The sequence below is a fragment of the Gopherus evgoodei genome, chromosome 2, assembly GCF_007399415.2.
Source record: "Gopherus evgoodei ecotype Sinaloan lineage chromosome 2, rGopEvg1_v1.p, whole genome shotgun sequence".
NCBI classification, from domain to species: domain Eukaryota; kingdom Metazoa; phylum Chordata; order Testudines; family Testudinidae; genus Gopherus; species Gopherus evgoodei.
The window spans coordinates 72,947,037-72,961,954 of record NC_044323.1 but is presented as its reverse complement, the minus strand read 5'-3'; the positions used below and the strand labels follow the sequence as shown (position 1 = coordinate 72,961,954).

The 14,918-nt window shown below is 41.4% G+C and overlaps 1 protein-coding gene across 5 annotated transcripts in view; it reads left to right on the top strand.

Moving 5' to 3' along the window:
- The window catches only part of NEK10 (NIMA related kinase 10), a 172,434-nt gene that overhangs the window by 57,807 nt on the left and 99,709 nt on the right, over positions 1-14,918 (top strand). For all 5 annotated transcript variants that reach the window (XR_003998829.1, XM_030550992.1, XM_030550991.1 and 2 more), the window contains 6 exons: positions 545-647; positions 757-885; positions 1,385-1,522; positions 2,789-2,834; positions 3,523-3,644; positions 3,838-3,940. Coding sequence is in view for 4 of the 5 variants with exons in the window: in XM_030550992.1 (XP_030406852.1) it covers positions 545-647; positions 757-885; positions 1,385-1,522; positions 2,789-2,834; positions 3,523-3,644; positions 3,838-3,940 (641 nt within the window). In the remaining variant the exon portion in view is untranslated. The remainder of the gene's footprint in view (positions 1-544; positions 648-756; positions 886-1,384; positions 1,523-2,788; positions 2,835-3,522; positions 3,645-3,837; positions 3,941-14,918) is intronic.

Below are 14,918 nucleotides of genomic sequence, written 5' to 3'. Positions count from 1 at the left end.
CCAACCAAACATGTAACTTACAAGGCTTTGCCAATTCTTCACTTTTTTAATTGGCTTGTGTGTTGTAAATCCATTCCCTACCCTTTGTCTGTTTTGTGTCTTTTTGATTGTAAAACTGGGATAAGGATTATAGCCCCAATCCTGCACATAAACAGGTATTGGTCACATCATTTAATGCTCTACTGGAAGTTGCTGAGATAATACAGTGATGGGGCAATATAAGAACTTGTACAGAATTGCACAGATACACCATTGCATCCACATGGAGCTCCATTGGCTTCAGTGAATTTCCACCTTTGTCTGGAATAGGATCTATGTTTATGCAGTATCCAGCAAAATAATGTCCTAATCCCAGCTGGGACCTTTGGAAGTTCCTTGTAGTCCCAGATGGTGGCTATTTGAGATTAGGAACATTTGAATGGCTGGTCAAAAATAATAATTAGGTTATAAAATAAAGAGTAGCAATACATTAGTTTAAAAAGTCTTTGCGGTGTGTAATCTGTTATGAACACTCCAAATTTATAAAAATGTTAAACATTTTTAGACTCTTCCCAACTGATTTGTTTGAGATCTTCATTGATATTGGACATTATGTTCGTAATATCAGTGCTTATGAAGAGCTGGTATCAAAGATAAATTCATTACTGGTAAGCACAACATTTCCAATTTTTTTCAGGTTAATAAATAACTATTCTTTTCAGTTTGCTGCACATGTAAATCATCAACATTGCATTTTTAAAAAAATTTTATAATTAGGAGGATGAACTGAAGCAAATTGCTGAAAGTATTGAAAGCATTAATCAGAATAAAGCACCATCAAAATACATAGGCAATTATGCGATTTTAGATCATCTCGGCAGTGGAGCTTTTGGAAGTGTTTATAAGGTAAACTTGCTTTTTTATATTAACTAACAATTTTCTGTTGAAATTTCTGTGGTATTTTCCACCATTTTTTAGGTTTATTGTGAATCTGTTTGACACCATTTGTACCTGTAAAAATGGCCAATATGTTTCTCAGAACAACAGTGATCAGTATTACTACTCTTTTTCTTTGTACTACTTTTCACAGACAGCAGTTCTGTCTGTTAGAAAGTGTGACAAATCTGTGTAATCTGTAGGGATTCACACCACTGTTTCTGCAAAGCCCCACACAGAGCATCTATGAAGTTATTTAAAATATCTCAGCAAACCCTGCAGGACACTGCTAACTGCATCATTGGTCTCCAACACTATTTAGCTGATACCACACTAACTACAGAAAGAATAATTACTTTAGAATTTGAGAGAGAGATTTAGACTCAGTGAACTCACCACATATATTTGATTAATGTCCTTTCTGACCCCATCCTTTTTTGTTAATTTTTACACATTTTCCCCCCTGTAGGTTAGAAAACATAGTGGCCAAAATCTACTAGCAATGAAAGAAGTCAATTTACATAATCCAGCATTTGGAAAGGACAAAAAAGACAGAGACAGCAGTGTAAAGAACATTGTCTCTGAATTAACAATCATTAAAGAACAGGTAAGTGTCATAAACCCTTCTTTAGGGGACATTTTCTAAAAATTTCTCACCATCACTAACAGCAGCTCAGCTGTGTTTTTGGGAGCCCTAGTGTATATAGGCTGCCAGCTGCTGCTGGTGTTTTTAGTCTGATCAACACAATGTAAAAAATGCCAGTGGCCCATCTACATAACTCCAAACATTGCAAACAATTCAGTATTAGCTGCAGTGTAAACAAGCCCTTATTGTTACTTGGAAATTCTGAGCTTGTTAACTGATGTATTCAACAATTTAAAATAATTCCTTTAATAAAGCATAATAGAGCATAATTTGTTAGCAACAGCCTAATGAAAAGTTGGTCAGTGTTTCATTCCATATTAAGTTTCCTTGGCTTTGAAATTGTCAGATTTTAGTCCAAAAAAGTTACTGTTGTGACTTACAAGTTCTCCTAAGTGTGATTTTAAAATTAAAAACAATATTGAATGCAAATCAGATTTAGGGTTATCTGTTGAAGCAAAGGGGACTTTGTGCAGGCTTAATGGCTTTGCCCCAGTATTTCTTTCCTCCATTCCTTCCACTGTTAGGCCTGGTCTACTCTGCTGGGAGGATATGGGGGAATATCGGTCTAAGATACGCAACTTCAGCTACAGGAATAGCATAGCTGAAGTCAATGTATCTTAGATCGACTTAGATTGACTTACTTCGCATCCTCGCGGCACAGGATTGATGGATGCTGCTCCCCCGTCCACTCCACTTCCGCCTCTCGCCCTGGTGGAGTTCTGGGGTCAACGGGGAGCGCATTCGGGGATCGATTTATCGCGTCTATCACTACACACCGATCTAAGGGGCTAAGTCAGAATCAGCTTGTTTGTTCTCCCAGCTTCCTGGTTTTGTGGGGAAGAAGTGTAATCTTCAACGCCCGGTTTTTGTAATATACCTTCCCTCCAAGTCTGAAATTGGGAGAAAGGGCAACAGTGGCTCAGCCTACCCTGTCAACTCCTAGAGTGACTGTGATTAGGGAGTCCTTATGCCATCTGGGCAAATGGGGAGAGGAAATCCTGTCTGCTATGTCCCATATGCCCATTAAGGCAAAGGCACATTTATCAGATAGAATTAGTTACAACCCTCTGAAATCCAGAAGTTTTTTGGAATACACATTTCAGAAACTTCTATAATATTTGTATTAAAACTATTGCTATTCTGCTCAATTTATAGATTGATGTTATCAAAATTGTGCCCTCAATCTAACATTAATTCCAACTGTCTAATTTTTTTTTCTTATTGTAGCTTTATCATCCCAATGTTGTACGATACTACAGAACCTTCCTGGAAAGTGAGTAAAAACGTAGTGACTGAAAACCATGTTGTTTATCATGAAGAAATAATAGCATAATAAAAGTACTTAGTAGATCCAGGAAAGATCCTATCCAACTTGAACAGTAGGAGCTAATTTTCTCTTAAGAATAGCACTACAGCTCAGACAGATTTAGACCTAAGTGTTGGTTTAAAAATTGGCCACAACAGACTGTAAATAACAATAGCAATTATTTACACTGATTTACGTTGCAGTAGCACTCGCAATGTGCTAGGCCCTGTCCAAACATATAAGACACACCCTGCTCTAAAAAATTTACAGTCTGAAAAACAAAATTGAGATGCTGAGGGTGGGAAAGAGATATCATAATACAGAGTGGTGATTGATACATGAATTATTCATTCCATTTTTCCCCCCAGCCCCTTTTTGTATGCATGAACTATAGGCAGCTATCCTCCCTGGCTGTTGTTATTAGCTATCTAATTTCTTGTAGGTGTTGTAGCAGATGTGACTCTGAAGAATGAATTTGAATGACAAGAACAAGAGTAGTCATTAAAATATAATTGCACATACAAATAATTTAAGCAGAGTAATAAGATAACAATCATATATGTACATTTTAACCAAGATCATGTTTTCTGTGGATATGCTGGATATATGAATGTAATATTCTTTTAGGATTGCCATTTCCTTTTGTTGTGCATAGATGACAGGCTCTACATAGTAATGGAGCTCATAGAAGGAGCACCGCTGGGAGAACATTTTCATTCTTTGAAGGAAAAGCAACAACAGTTTACAGAAGATAGAATATGGAATATATTTATACAAGTAAGGACATGCATTTTAATTTGTGACCTTTCTTTATAAAATTTGGAGAGCCATTTGTATATGTTGGACTAATAAATTTATAAAATAATACTTATAGTGCCGAAGCACTCATATCATAAAATGTTAACATAATTTTATGCGATTTTTATTTGGGTTGCAGTTAAAATTCTTTATATGTCTTTTTGTTTTGAAGCTATGTCTAGCTCTCCGTTACTTGCACAAGGAGAAGAGGATTGTCCATAGAGACCTCACTCCAAACAATATTATGCTGGGGGATAAAGACAAAGTAACAGTTAGTAAGTGGAATTTCTGTGACCACAGTGGGTTTCAGCCCAGTTCACCTTGTTCACCAGCCTTGTTCACCAAACTTCAAGAGTGGGGGATTCTAGTGAATTAATTTAGAATCACACAGTTGTGTAAAACAATTGCTAATGTAAACTCACTGAACACAACTATCAGGTTTTACCAATCATAACTATACTGTGTGAACCTAATATTGCAGAGCATACGTCACAATGTACAATTAGATCTATGATGATATAAGAGAGACTGCAACTGTTAAATTCAGTTGGAAAAGCAAGATAGACAGATACGTTAGGTACCACATCTAATGAGGAGCCAGTCACGTATGGTGACCAGATGTCCCATTTTTAAAGGGACAGTCCCATTTTTGGGGACTTTTTCTTATATAGGCGCCTTTTATCCCCCACTCCCTGTCCCGTTTTTTCACAGTTGTTATCTGGTCACGCTATCCCAGTGAAGGTACAAAGTTGAAGTGGCCATCTCTTCTGTTCTGTGGGTTTCATTCAGTTGTAAATAAACAACAAGCCTGCCTCAGACTGTAGTCTCTCTCTCCGCTTGTTGTGGGTACACACAAGAAGAGGGCCTCCCATTGCAGGTCTGTGTGGCAGACAGTCTTCCAGCATGACATAGCCTAAAATCCTTTGCACTACATGTTGTAGTGCCTCCTTTGAAGTGCTGCTCCAGCCTGTGTAAAAGTACCAGCTTCACAGTGCACACCATGAAGCAGGAAACAGTGACAAAGTGCAAGAGGTACAGACGTGGGACTGACTGCCACAAAAGATGAGTCAGATGAAGAGAGGGCCAAATACATTCTCTGGTCAGCACACCACTGCAGCTTAGTCCGGAAACACCTGTCTCTCTTATGACTGGGCAATACTAACCTCTCCATGATTATCTTAAACGAATGTTTTAGGCTCTTCTTGCACCAGGAGCTCACCTGTTCCCATCAGTACTCAATTACAGTGTTAGGGATGCTGTTTATGCTTGAATAATACTCATGTCTCTAGTCCTGTATCGCGGTATATGGCTGGCATGCATCTCTCCAGTCTCCCCAAAGTGGTCAGAAGGGATCCAGTTACAGGTAGGGTTTTATGATTGGATTTGAAAGCAGCTTCTGAGCATGAAAAATATTCCAAAGAACTGCAGTGTTTTAATGCAGTGTCCTCTGTGACTGAACTGAAATGCAGCATGGAAGATTCAGCTGGCCTACCAGGCACTTCAGAGTCCTCTTATTTATTTTTTTAAAAATACAGGTTCATAATAGCAAATGGACTGCTAAATTATTTGTATTGCTTAAGATGCAAAACCAAATATAGATTCTGAGTAACAGAGAATAGCAACAGTAAGCCTGGCTACAAAAGTCAACCTCCCTGTTTAAAACACACACACACACGACTGACCATTCTACTGTAATAGATAAAAATGTAGTAATATTAGAATACTGTAATTTTCTAGCAGGAGTCAGTTGTGTCAAATAACATGCAGAGGAGAGTTCCTTGAGTGGTATTAAATCTAATGTACCAAAAAGTAATGATTCCTAATAATTGTTTCATTTTAAATGAAGATGATTTAATGGTGCTTTATCTCTGAATTGTGAAAATACACATTCAGAATATTTAAAAAATATTGACGTTGTCATACTGTAGAAAAGCATACTACCACTGAGAGGCAGTCTTGCCTTGAGTTTGCTGCGTTGTCTTTCTGCCTACCTACTTGTTTATATAAAAAATGCAATGCAATTTTAAAACATATGCCCAAAATTGTACTTGAGGAACATTAGAATTCTGACAGGAAAACTGGAGTTACTGAAACTCTGTCTTTAACCCTCTCTATTGTGATTGGTTATTGCATATTTGAACCCCATGTTATTTTACCTAGTGTATAAAATAATATGTTGCACTGCATATATGCAGTGGTGCGAGGGGACATGATGGCCTTTTCTCTATTATTTTTGAATATCACTGAAACTGTTGTCTCATAATCTTAATGGTAATAGAGTTCCATTCCTTTCCTCCTAGCAATAGTTAAAACATTCCCTATCTGTGAATTGACATAGCATCCTGCAGTAATTCATACAATCCATACAGACCATGGATTGGAATATTTATAGTTTTGGTAATTATTTTCTACAGCATAATAGGTTTTTGTGGAGGAGGTGTATTATTTATCTGACTAAGTATAATGTCTCCATATAAAGGCAGATACATAGGGCCTGATGTAGTTGAAAATACATGCACAAGTCCTGGAAAGTCATAAATCCTGGCTCTTCAGCAGGTTTGAAATATTTAGATTTTATAAATGTTAACATAAATAAAACAAAAAGATTCTGCTCCATGAATTTAACCAAAACTCAACCACAGCTCAGTGGCAACAAATTGCAGAGTAACACCAGAGAAGAACAGTTCCATGTTCTTTTGACTTTCAAACCCTCAACCTGTGGAGGTAAGTGAAAGTTATCCCTGTCTAAAGCTGGAGGAACTCTTCCATGGAGCTGCCAGGAAGGTGATGGTTGGATTAATGAATAATAAGGGTACAGCCTGTAGTTGTTAGGATTGTTTTCCCGTTTGTAAGCAGGGGAATGGTCTCACTATTGTATGGAACTTTCCTGGCCTGTCCACTACTCCAGTGAAATGGGCTAGCAAAAGGATCTGAGTCCTCATGCCCACTTCCTTTACCTAGAGGTCTGCCTGACCTCAAGAGCTCTCTTTCCACTCTCCTGTGTGGCAGAGTCCTCGTAACCCCAACAAGGCTGGGCCCAGGATTCCTGGGGGGCTTGACCCCCAACCTTGTCATGGTCACTTATGGCAGGGGCTAGGGTGTCCCCACTTGGAGGTGCTCTCTCCGCACTGGATGCTTCCCTGACCAGTTCCATGATCACACCTGATCATTACATACAGTTCAAAGCAAATACAATTTATTAAACAGCAATCGATTAAAAAAGTAAGGGAAAAATGGGGAAGGTTAAAGGAAAACACATAACCCCGCTCTGTGGCATGGGGATGTCACAACCAGCCTCTCTGGAATGTAAGGGCAGTTCAGTCTGTTCCTCACAAGTCCCAGGCCTCCTTCTCAGGTCCTGGCTGTGCTGCAGCGATGCTGCGGGTTGGACACTTGCTCTGGTGGTAGCCACATTCTCTCAGGCTCTAGATGGCAGGACCCTTTTTCCCAGTGTCAGCCCCCACCCCATCGGAGTTACAATCCCCCTCCAAGTCTGGCCTGCCAGGCGTCTTGGCTGGAGGCAGCTCCCTGCACTGGGCCTACTTCCTGGGGTCCCCCTCACTCTCCTCAGCTGCTCACCGCACCTGGCTCCAGACTGCTCCAGCTCCACTCTGCCTCAGCACTGCTGCTGCTGCTGCTCTGCCTCCAGCTCCCTGGGCTGCTTCTCTGGCCCCTCTGGCTCAGGTTGCTACAGCTCTGCTCCCAACATTGGTCTGCTTTGTGGGCTGCTTCTGTGACTCTGCTCCCAGCACAGACCTGCTTCCTGGGATGCTTTTCTGGCCCCTCTGGTGGCAGGGCACTGCTCCCCAGCTCAGCTTGGGCTCCTGCTTTTTCCTTAGCTCAGCCTCACTCTGTCTGACCCCGTGGCCTCCCTGATTAGCTTGCCCACCCTGTCAGTCAGACTGACCTGGAGCATTGGCCTCTCCCTGTTGTTCCTGGGGACTGTCAGACTCAGGGTCCTGATTTTCCATCAACCTTTCCCCTTTTTTTTGGTTCTGGGAGCTCGGCAACCAAAACACCCCACTGAGTTTTAGTAAGGGGACAACAGTCCCCGTATACTTTAAAAATAACATGTTTTTACTTGTAGTGTTCACCTCCCCAAATATCCTTCCTGCAATGAGAATCTGTATGGCAATAGCATAATGGAGAAAGTTTACTCACCTGTAACTGGCGTTCTCCAATATATTGTCATTGTGAACTACAGCAACCCTTCCTCTGTCCTTCTCTATTTTGAATCTTATATTAGGTTTTGAGCAATGAAAAAGAATGAAGCTGAAGGATAGTTGGGGTCATGAGAGCCAATAGATTTAAAACATAGTTCTACATTGGGTACACTTTTGCAGCAACCTCAGCAATAAACTGCTTTTAAACAGTTCTGGTATTCATCTGACACACACGTGGAAGGGGGCTCAGTTACCTCAGTTGTAACATCTCCCTGCCTCCAGATCCTATGGAGGCCTTCCCTGAAGACCATAATTTTGTGCTGGAGGAGGAGGCAAATATTGGACATGTTTTGGGAGGGGGACCTCATTGTTCCTGCTATCCCAACTGTGCAGAATTTACCCAAAAAAGATCATAGAGCCCAGGGGCGGCTCCAGGCACCAGCGCAGCAAGCGGGGGGCGCCATGCCAGTCGCTGTGAGGGCAGCAGTCAGGCATCCTTTGGTGGCATGCCTGCGGATGGTCTGCTGGTCCCGCGGCTTCGGCGGCAATTCGGCAGCAGGTACGCTGAAGGCGTGGGACCGGCAGATCACCTGCAGAAACGCCGCCGAATCCGCACGACCAGCAGCCCACCCATAGGTGTGTCACCAAAGGACACCTGACTGCTGTGCTTGGGGCAGCAAAAAACATAGAACCGCCCCTGATACAGGCTGATGTTGTATTATCTTTTCCACAGAACCCTCCCAGGAGTCCTGGGGGCAGCTGCAACAAGGAGAAGTCTCTTGTAGTGCAATTTCAGTGGACATGTGTTGTCAGTGAGCCAAGAAGATGGCCAGCTGAGAGCCACAACTAGGGCAGACATAGAGAACCTCTATGACACTGTCTGCAGGTGGGAGAATCTCTGTGAGGGTGAGGATACTTCTGCAGAGATGATTTCCTGTAAATGTCCCTCATGTCCCTCCTGTGTGGTTTACTGTAGTAGGTGACAATGGGGCACGAATAGGTACAATTTTTCAATCTGTATATCCACAATTTATTATTATTTTTTAAATTCCAAGAAAGATTATACTATATCATTGTCTGACTCCTTGCCCAATAGTTTTCTGCAATGGATGGAAATAAAAATAAACATTCTATGCCCAGTGAATCTCTGCATTTTAAATAGTCTCACAGTGAAACTGTATAATTTTCTCTGCTTCTTCCTCCAATGCCTTCTTTCACTTTCTCCCATGCTGTCCCTTACATGTGAGAAAACAGCCCCCCATCAAAAATTGCTAAGGCACCATCGTATCCTCTTATAAGTCACTCCTCAAAAATTGCCTCTTCTGAAATGCATTCTGAAAACTGCAGTCTGATCACAGCTAAGGAGATAGTGAGATGTGATAACTACTCCTGATTGGCTAAAAAGTGTATATATATCCAATTATTTTTGTTACACTGTCTCCTCTACTTTCTGCCCCGGCCCATTTGTATTGTCTTTCAGACTATCAGCTCTTTGGGAAGGAACTGTCATTTACTAGATGTTTGTTATTTTTTATTATTTAATATGGTTATTATGGTAGTGTCTAAGGGCTAGCCAAGAGTGAGGCCTGTCAAGGCTGATTCCCCACTCTGGCACTTCGAGTGCAGAAGGTGGGGAGGGGGGCGTGCAAGGATTTTAAAAATTAATACTGGCCACTCCAGGCTTGTATTAAACTTCCAAGGTTACAGCTTTTCTTTGACCTTGGATGGGTAGATGCTGCCACCACCCAAGTGCAAAAACCTCTTTGAGAACCCAGGAAGGCACACTTGGGAGTTCCTCCCTGTGGGGTACCTTCAAGCCCTTTCACCCCCAGCTCTGGGGAAAAGCTGAGAAAGAAAACAAAGGAAATCAGCTGTTGCCATCAGCTAATTAAACAATATGTGCACAAACCTCTTAGGGACACAAAAATCCAATCCTTTTCTTTAAAAAGGTAAATTTTATTAAAAACAAAAAGAAAGAAAATACATCTGGAACTAGCTTTTTGCTAGATTTTAAAAAAAATTACAAGGATTAAACATCAAGATAGCTTTATTGAAGTCCAGTTTAAAGATTACAAACAAAACAAAAGCACCTGGGATTAGCACAGAGGAGTCCACAAGCCATAAAGAAATAAAAGAGATAAACCTAATTGCGTCTTCCTAGACGGTTTGTGATCTACTTACATATTTGGGGTTTCAAATGAGTAGTTTCTAGATATGATCTGATGATTTTCATACCTGGCCCAAGCTCTTACACCGTAGCTCCAGCCCTGTCTCTGCTCTCCGGGAGAACAACACAGACAGACAAAGGGGAAGTTCTTTCCCAATTTTAAAAAGTTCTAGCCTTCTCATTGGCTCTTTTGGTCAGGTGCCCACTCTCTCCCTTTTACCTATGGACTTTTTAATCCTTTACAGGTAAAGCAAGTAGAGAACAGCTACTAAGGTGGATTTTATAACTAACTGGCTGACTGGGTGTCCATAAAAGGGAGCTGTGCCCCTCCTTTCATTTATCACAGGGCTCCACTGTGCTAGGCAGTGTACAAACAAAGTAGTAGACAGTCCCTGGCCCAAACAGCTAACAATCCAAATAGACAAGACAGGCACAGAGTGTGAGAAAGTGTGTTATGCACAAGCACGGTGAATAATGAGATGGCAGCAAATGTCCTATTAGTTACACAATTTTTTTTGAGGGTGCAAGGGGGTTGGTATTCTTAATAGTATTAGAATCAGGGATCAGCTAAATAGAAAGGAAAGGAAAGGAAAGGGAGTTGGAGTGAGAGGGACAGGGCAGGAGCAGGTGTGGAGTGAAGTCAAGATGAAGAGACTGAAGGGGAGGGGGAGCAGGAGTGTTGGAGCAAGCAGCCAATCAGCACAGGACCGAGAGTCCATACAAAACTGTTGAAAATTCTCCAAATGTCCAAAGGACCAAACATCACAATGGGAATCAGCCCGGTTGTCTTCTAGGTGCTACCATGATATAAATGTTACAAAATAGTAATTTTTAAATGGTTAAACTTTTTATTTTTAATTGGGGAAAAAGTGTCACTGAAATGATATACTGCTGATCAGTGTGAGTGTCTGAGTTATAAATTTCTAATAAAGTTTACATTGAAATTGCAGGTACAGCATGGCATCCCCACTCTATAATAATTATTCAGTATGCTGTTTTAGCCATACCTTGGACTGCTATTGTCCCTGACTAGTTTTCATCTGCTTAGGTTTTTTTTGTATATAGATAGTGAGAGCTAATGGTTTTCTGAATTTAAAATGAGTATGCTTTCTTTTTTTCACTGTAGCTACATTTTGTAGCTTGGGGTGCTTATTTCTATATAAATCCACATAGATTGTTCTGCTTATATCAGGAGTGGGGAACCTATGACCATGGGCTGGATCCAGCCTGTTGCTTTATTTGATCTGGCCCATGCGTGGGTGGCGGGTCCCATAGGCTGGGGGAGGCTTTGCCTCCCCAAACAGCCAGATATGGGCCTGCCCATGCTCCGCCCTGCCCAGGCTCTCCATCCTGTTTACCACTGCGCAGCGTTTGGATCCTTCAGTCTCCCTGTGCCCCCAGCCAGGGCTGGGGAGGCTGCGGACACACATCACCTACCTTTCCAGCACTCTGAGGCTGAGGGGGTTGGGGCCGTGCACAGCCCATCCTCCTGGCACTCCTCTGGGTGGGGGCTCAGGTGGCTGTGCACAGGGCATAAGAGGCAGGGCTGGGAGCTTTGGATTAGTCCCTTGCTTTTTAATTGTGTGGCCCATGATTTATTTTTTGTGTGTGTCAATGGCCCATGATAGAAAAAAGAGTTCCTCTGACTTACATGATAAAATGTACAATTCCATGCAGCAGCAGTAGCACAATATATTTAACATGGGATATGAAAATCTATTTACCTGTCGTGTTCTCAGTGGACTTCTTTCCCAACCTGCCCTGGTTCAGTGATGCAAAGACCTTTGAGAGTCAGGAAAGTCTGCATGGGACCCTCTCGTAGGGCTGGCTTGCCTGAAGCACCTTTCAGCAGCAGGCTGCAGCATGACATATGCGCCAGTCTCCATTTCCCTCCTTCAGAGTCCTGAGAAATAGTCCAAATAGTCCTTAGTGCAAATGGCACTTGTGGGATTAATTTATTACAAAAGAAAGCCTTGTGCACATAACAAGTCCCAACACTGTAATCAATGCAATGCATCAATACAACCCTTGCATCCTCACCATTTCCCAGGCATTCTGCACCATGCCCCAGCTCTCCAGCACAGCCAGCAGCCACCGTCCTCTGCTGTTCTCAGGCTTCAGCCCTCTCCAGTCTTCTCTGGCTTTGGCTTTCCATGGCTCAGGAAGGATAAGCAGCTCACCCCTCCATGGGATCCCTTTTCATTCTGTCAGTGCTGGCTGGCTTTGACTCAGAAAGCTCAGAAAGCTAGTCCCTCTCCTGGTTCCTAGCTGTCTGCCCCTTTCAGCCTCCTGCCACTGTCTCTTCAGCTCAGAAAGGTCAGCCAGCTAGCCCCTCCAGTGGCTCCTAGCCCTCATTCCTTTTCAACCTCTCAGCATTGGTGTTAACTCAGGCTTCCTGATAATTCCTCCTTCTTTCTAGGGAGAGCTTTCCCCAGAGACCTCCTTCAGTTTTCAGAGTGACACTCACCAGAACTTCCTGATCCTTTATAGCCCCCAAGTTCTGCCCACCATTTTAATTGGCCAATGGGAGCACTTGCTCTGGCACAGGGACACTGGACCTGTTTCTTTTATTTTATGCCCCTGTGACGGAGCCACTCCAAAGCCCTTCAGATTTGCCGCCTCTTAAGAGAACTGATTCTATGGGGATTGCTGCAGGGTCCTGTCTTCCCTTGGGCCTGTCTACAGTGCATCTGGGAACGAGCCTCCCAGCCTTGGTCTACAGGCTTGTGCTAGCAGTGCTTATTCTAGCACTCTAAAAATAGCTGTGTAGATATTGCTTGGATGTTATGGATTGGCTTGCAAGCCCATCCCTCCACCCCAGGCGTCAGAGCCTCAGTTGCAATGTCTACACAGCTATTTTTAGAAAACTAGCACTAGCTCCGCTACCACAGATCTCTGGATACAGACTGGGAGGCTCACTTCCAGATGCAGTATATACATGGCCTTAAGGGCTGAATATTCTGCTTCTGCAATACTCCTGTGTCCTGCCAGTTGGGGTCTGAGAGATCTATCTGTAATTCGAACTCAGATTTCTTGTGTAGCAGCAAAGAGTTAAGCCTTCGACCAACCTTCCAATTCCTACTTTAATGTGTGATATAATTCATATCATGATGGGCAGCTGTGAACTATGGGCTATCATGATGACATCAGACAAGGAGAATGAAGCTTAAATGGTTCGTGTTGTTACCAGAGCTGTAAAGTGAAACTTTAGCTCTGTAATTGAAAATGTTTGGTTGTTGGTGTACTTTTATTGAGAATTACTTGTGTCTTGGCTCCATATCCTGCACAGGTGCTTATCCTATGAGATATGGTCATGTAACCCAGTGCTAGCAGATTGCTTGTTGATCAATAGTTTTGGGTCCCAGTTAGGAGGACAACAACAATGCTAAACTCTTGCACGTCACATGAGCTCACGACCAGTCCTCGCAGTAAGGGTCAATATGTGTTTGATACAAGGCTACTGAACTGTCTTCCAGTCTGTTTTAAACAAGGCTTCCATAAGGTATTGAGTGGTATTGTCCATCCTTTTTGTTTAATGATACACTGTAAAATTAGTGTTTTAAGACATTGATCACTTAATTGCACCATCACAGATCTCTCCACAAATCCTGGCTCTCAGTCTGGACAATGATGCCTACTATAAAATTGACTAGCTTCACAAAACTGATGGATTGCGTATGGAGTTTGGGAAACACTGCTATTAGTGTCCAGTATTTTTAGGTTGGTGGTCGGATGGGCAATGTGACAGCTCTGGGAGTCAGAAGAATTAGATTGTATTCTCAAGAATCTAATCTAGAAACTAAAAGCACTATATATTAGTTAAGTGCCTTTGTCATTAAAATGTACAGATAAAGATTTAATTTTAACATATTCTTTTATGGATAATCTAATTAAAACTACTCTTCCTTTATTATCCAGATAATTTAAACACAATAATCTGGGTTCTCTAGAAAGGTCCTAAGGGAAGGTATAGGTTCTTATTTGTTTATGGGACCCATTCTTACCCATATTTACTACCAATCATAAGTCTTACTGTTTTCAATATTCCCATGGCAGTTAATGGTACTACTCTTGGTAGTAAGCACTATGTTTAATGGTAAATGTTTTGTAGGACTGAAATAAAAAAAATCATAAAATGTATTCATTCTGATTCCAAAGAATCCCTTTTACTTTTACTAAGTAATTTACAATACTAAGTGTGAGAGTATATATCTTCTGCGGCTGCCTCAGGGAACAGAAGATGGAAAGAAGTTGTGTCAGTTAGATTTCCATATTCTAAAATATATGAGGGTAAATAACAAAGAAGTAATATAGCTATGTAATTATGGATCAACATCCTTATGTTTCTTTACACCGTAAATCAACTTCCTTCTATTGGTAATATATCAAGCAGTACATCTACTTGTTTCATTCAGAAATGTTTGTTATATATTTCATGTCAAAATATACTAATGCAAATAGGAGTAGTATTTATTATTTGTATTACTACAGCACTCAAAGGGTTCAATCAGGATCAAGTCATATTGAGCTGTGCAATGTACAGATATATGGCTCCGATCCTGCAAAAACTTATAATGTGTTTAACTTTCCATACAGCATTAATCCCACTGGAATCAATGGAACTACTCACAAGCCTAAAGTTAAGGCTTTGTAGGATCAGGAACTATATACCTGACATATATGACAGTGATATTCACATACGTAGGATTAATTCTTACAATCGTACATATTCTTAAAGGAGTATAATTCTAGATATTGGTATAAATCAACATTGTATATGCACATTCAAATGTACTAAATAAATTACAGTGCAATTTTTTAAAAGGGTATACTGGTTTCTGCTCAATTGTAAGGTGTATCTTTAAAAAAAAAAAAAAACCCAAAATACAAACTGTTTCCAAGGGTGTTTCTTTGTGATAAGTG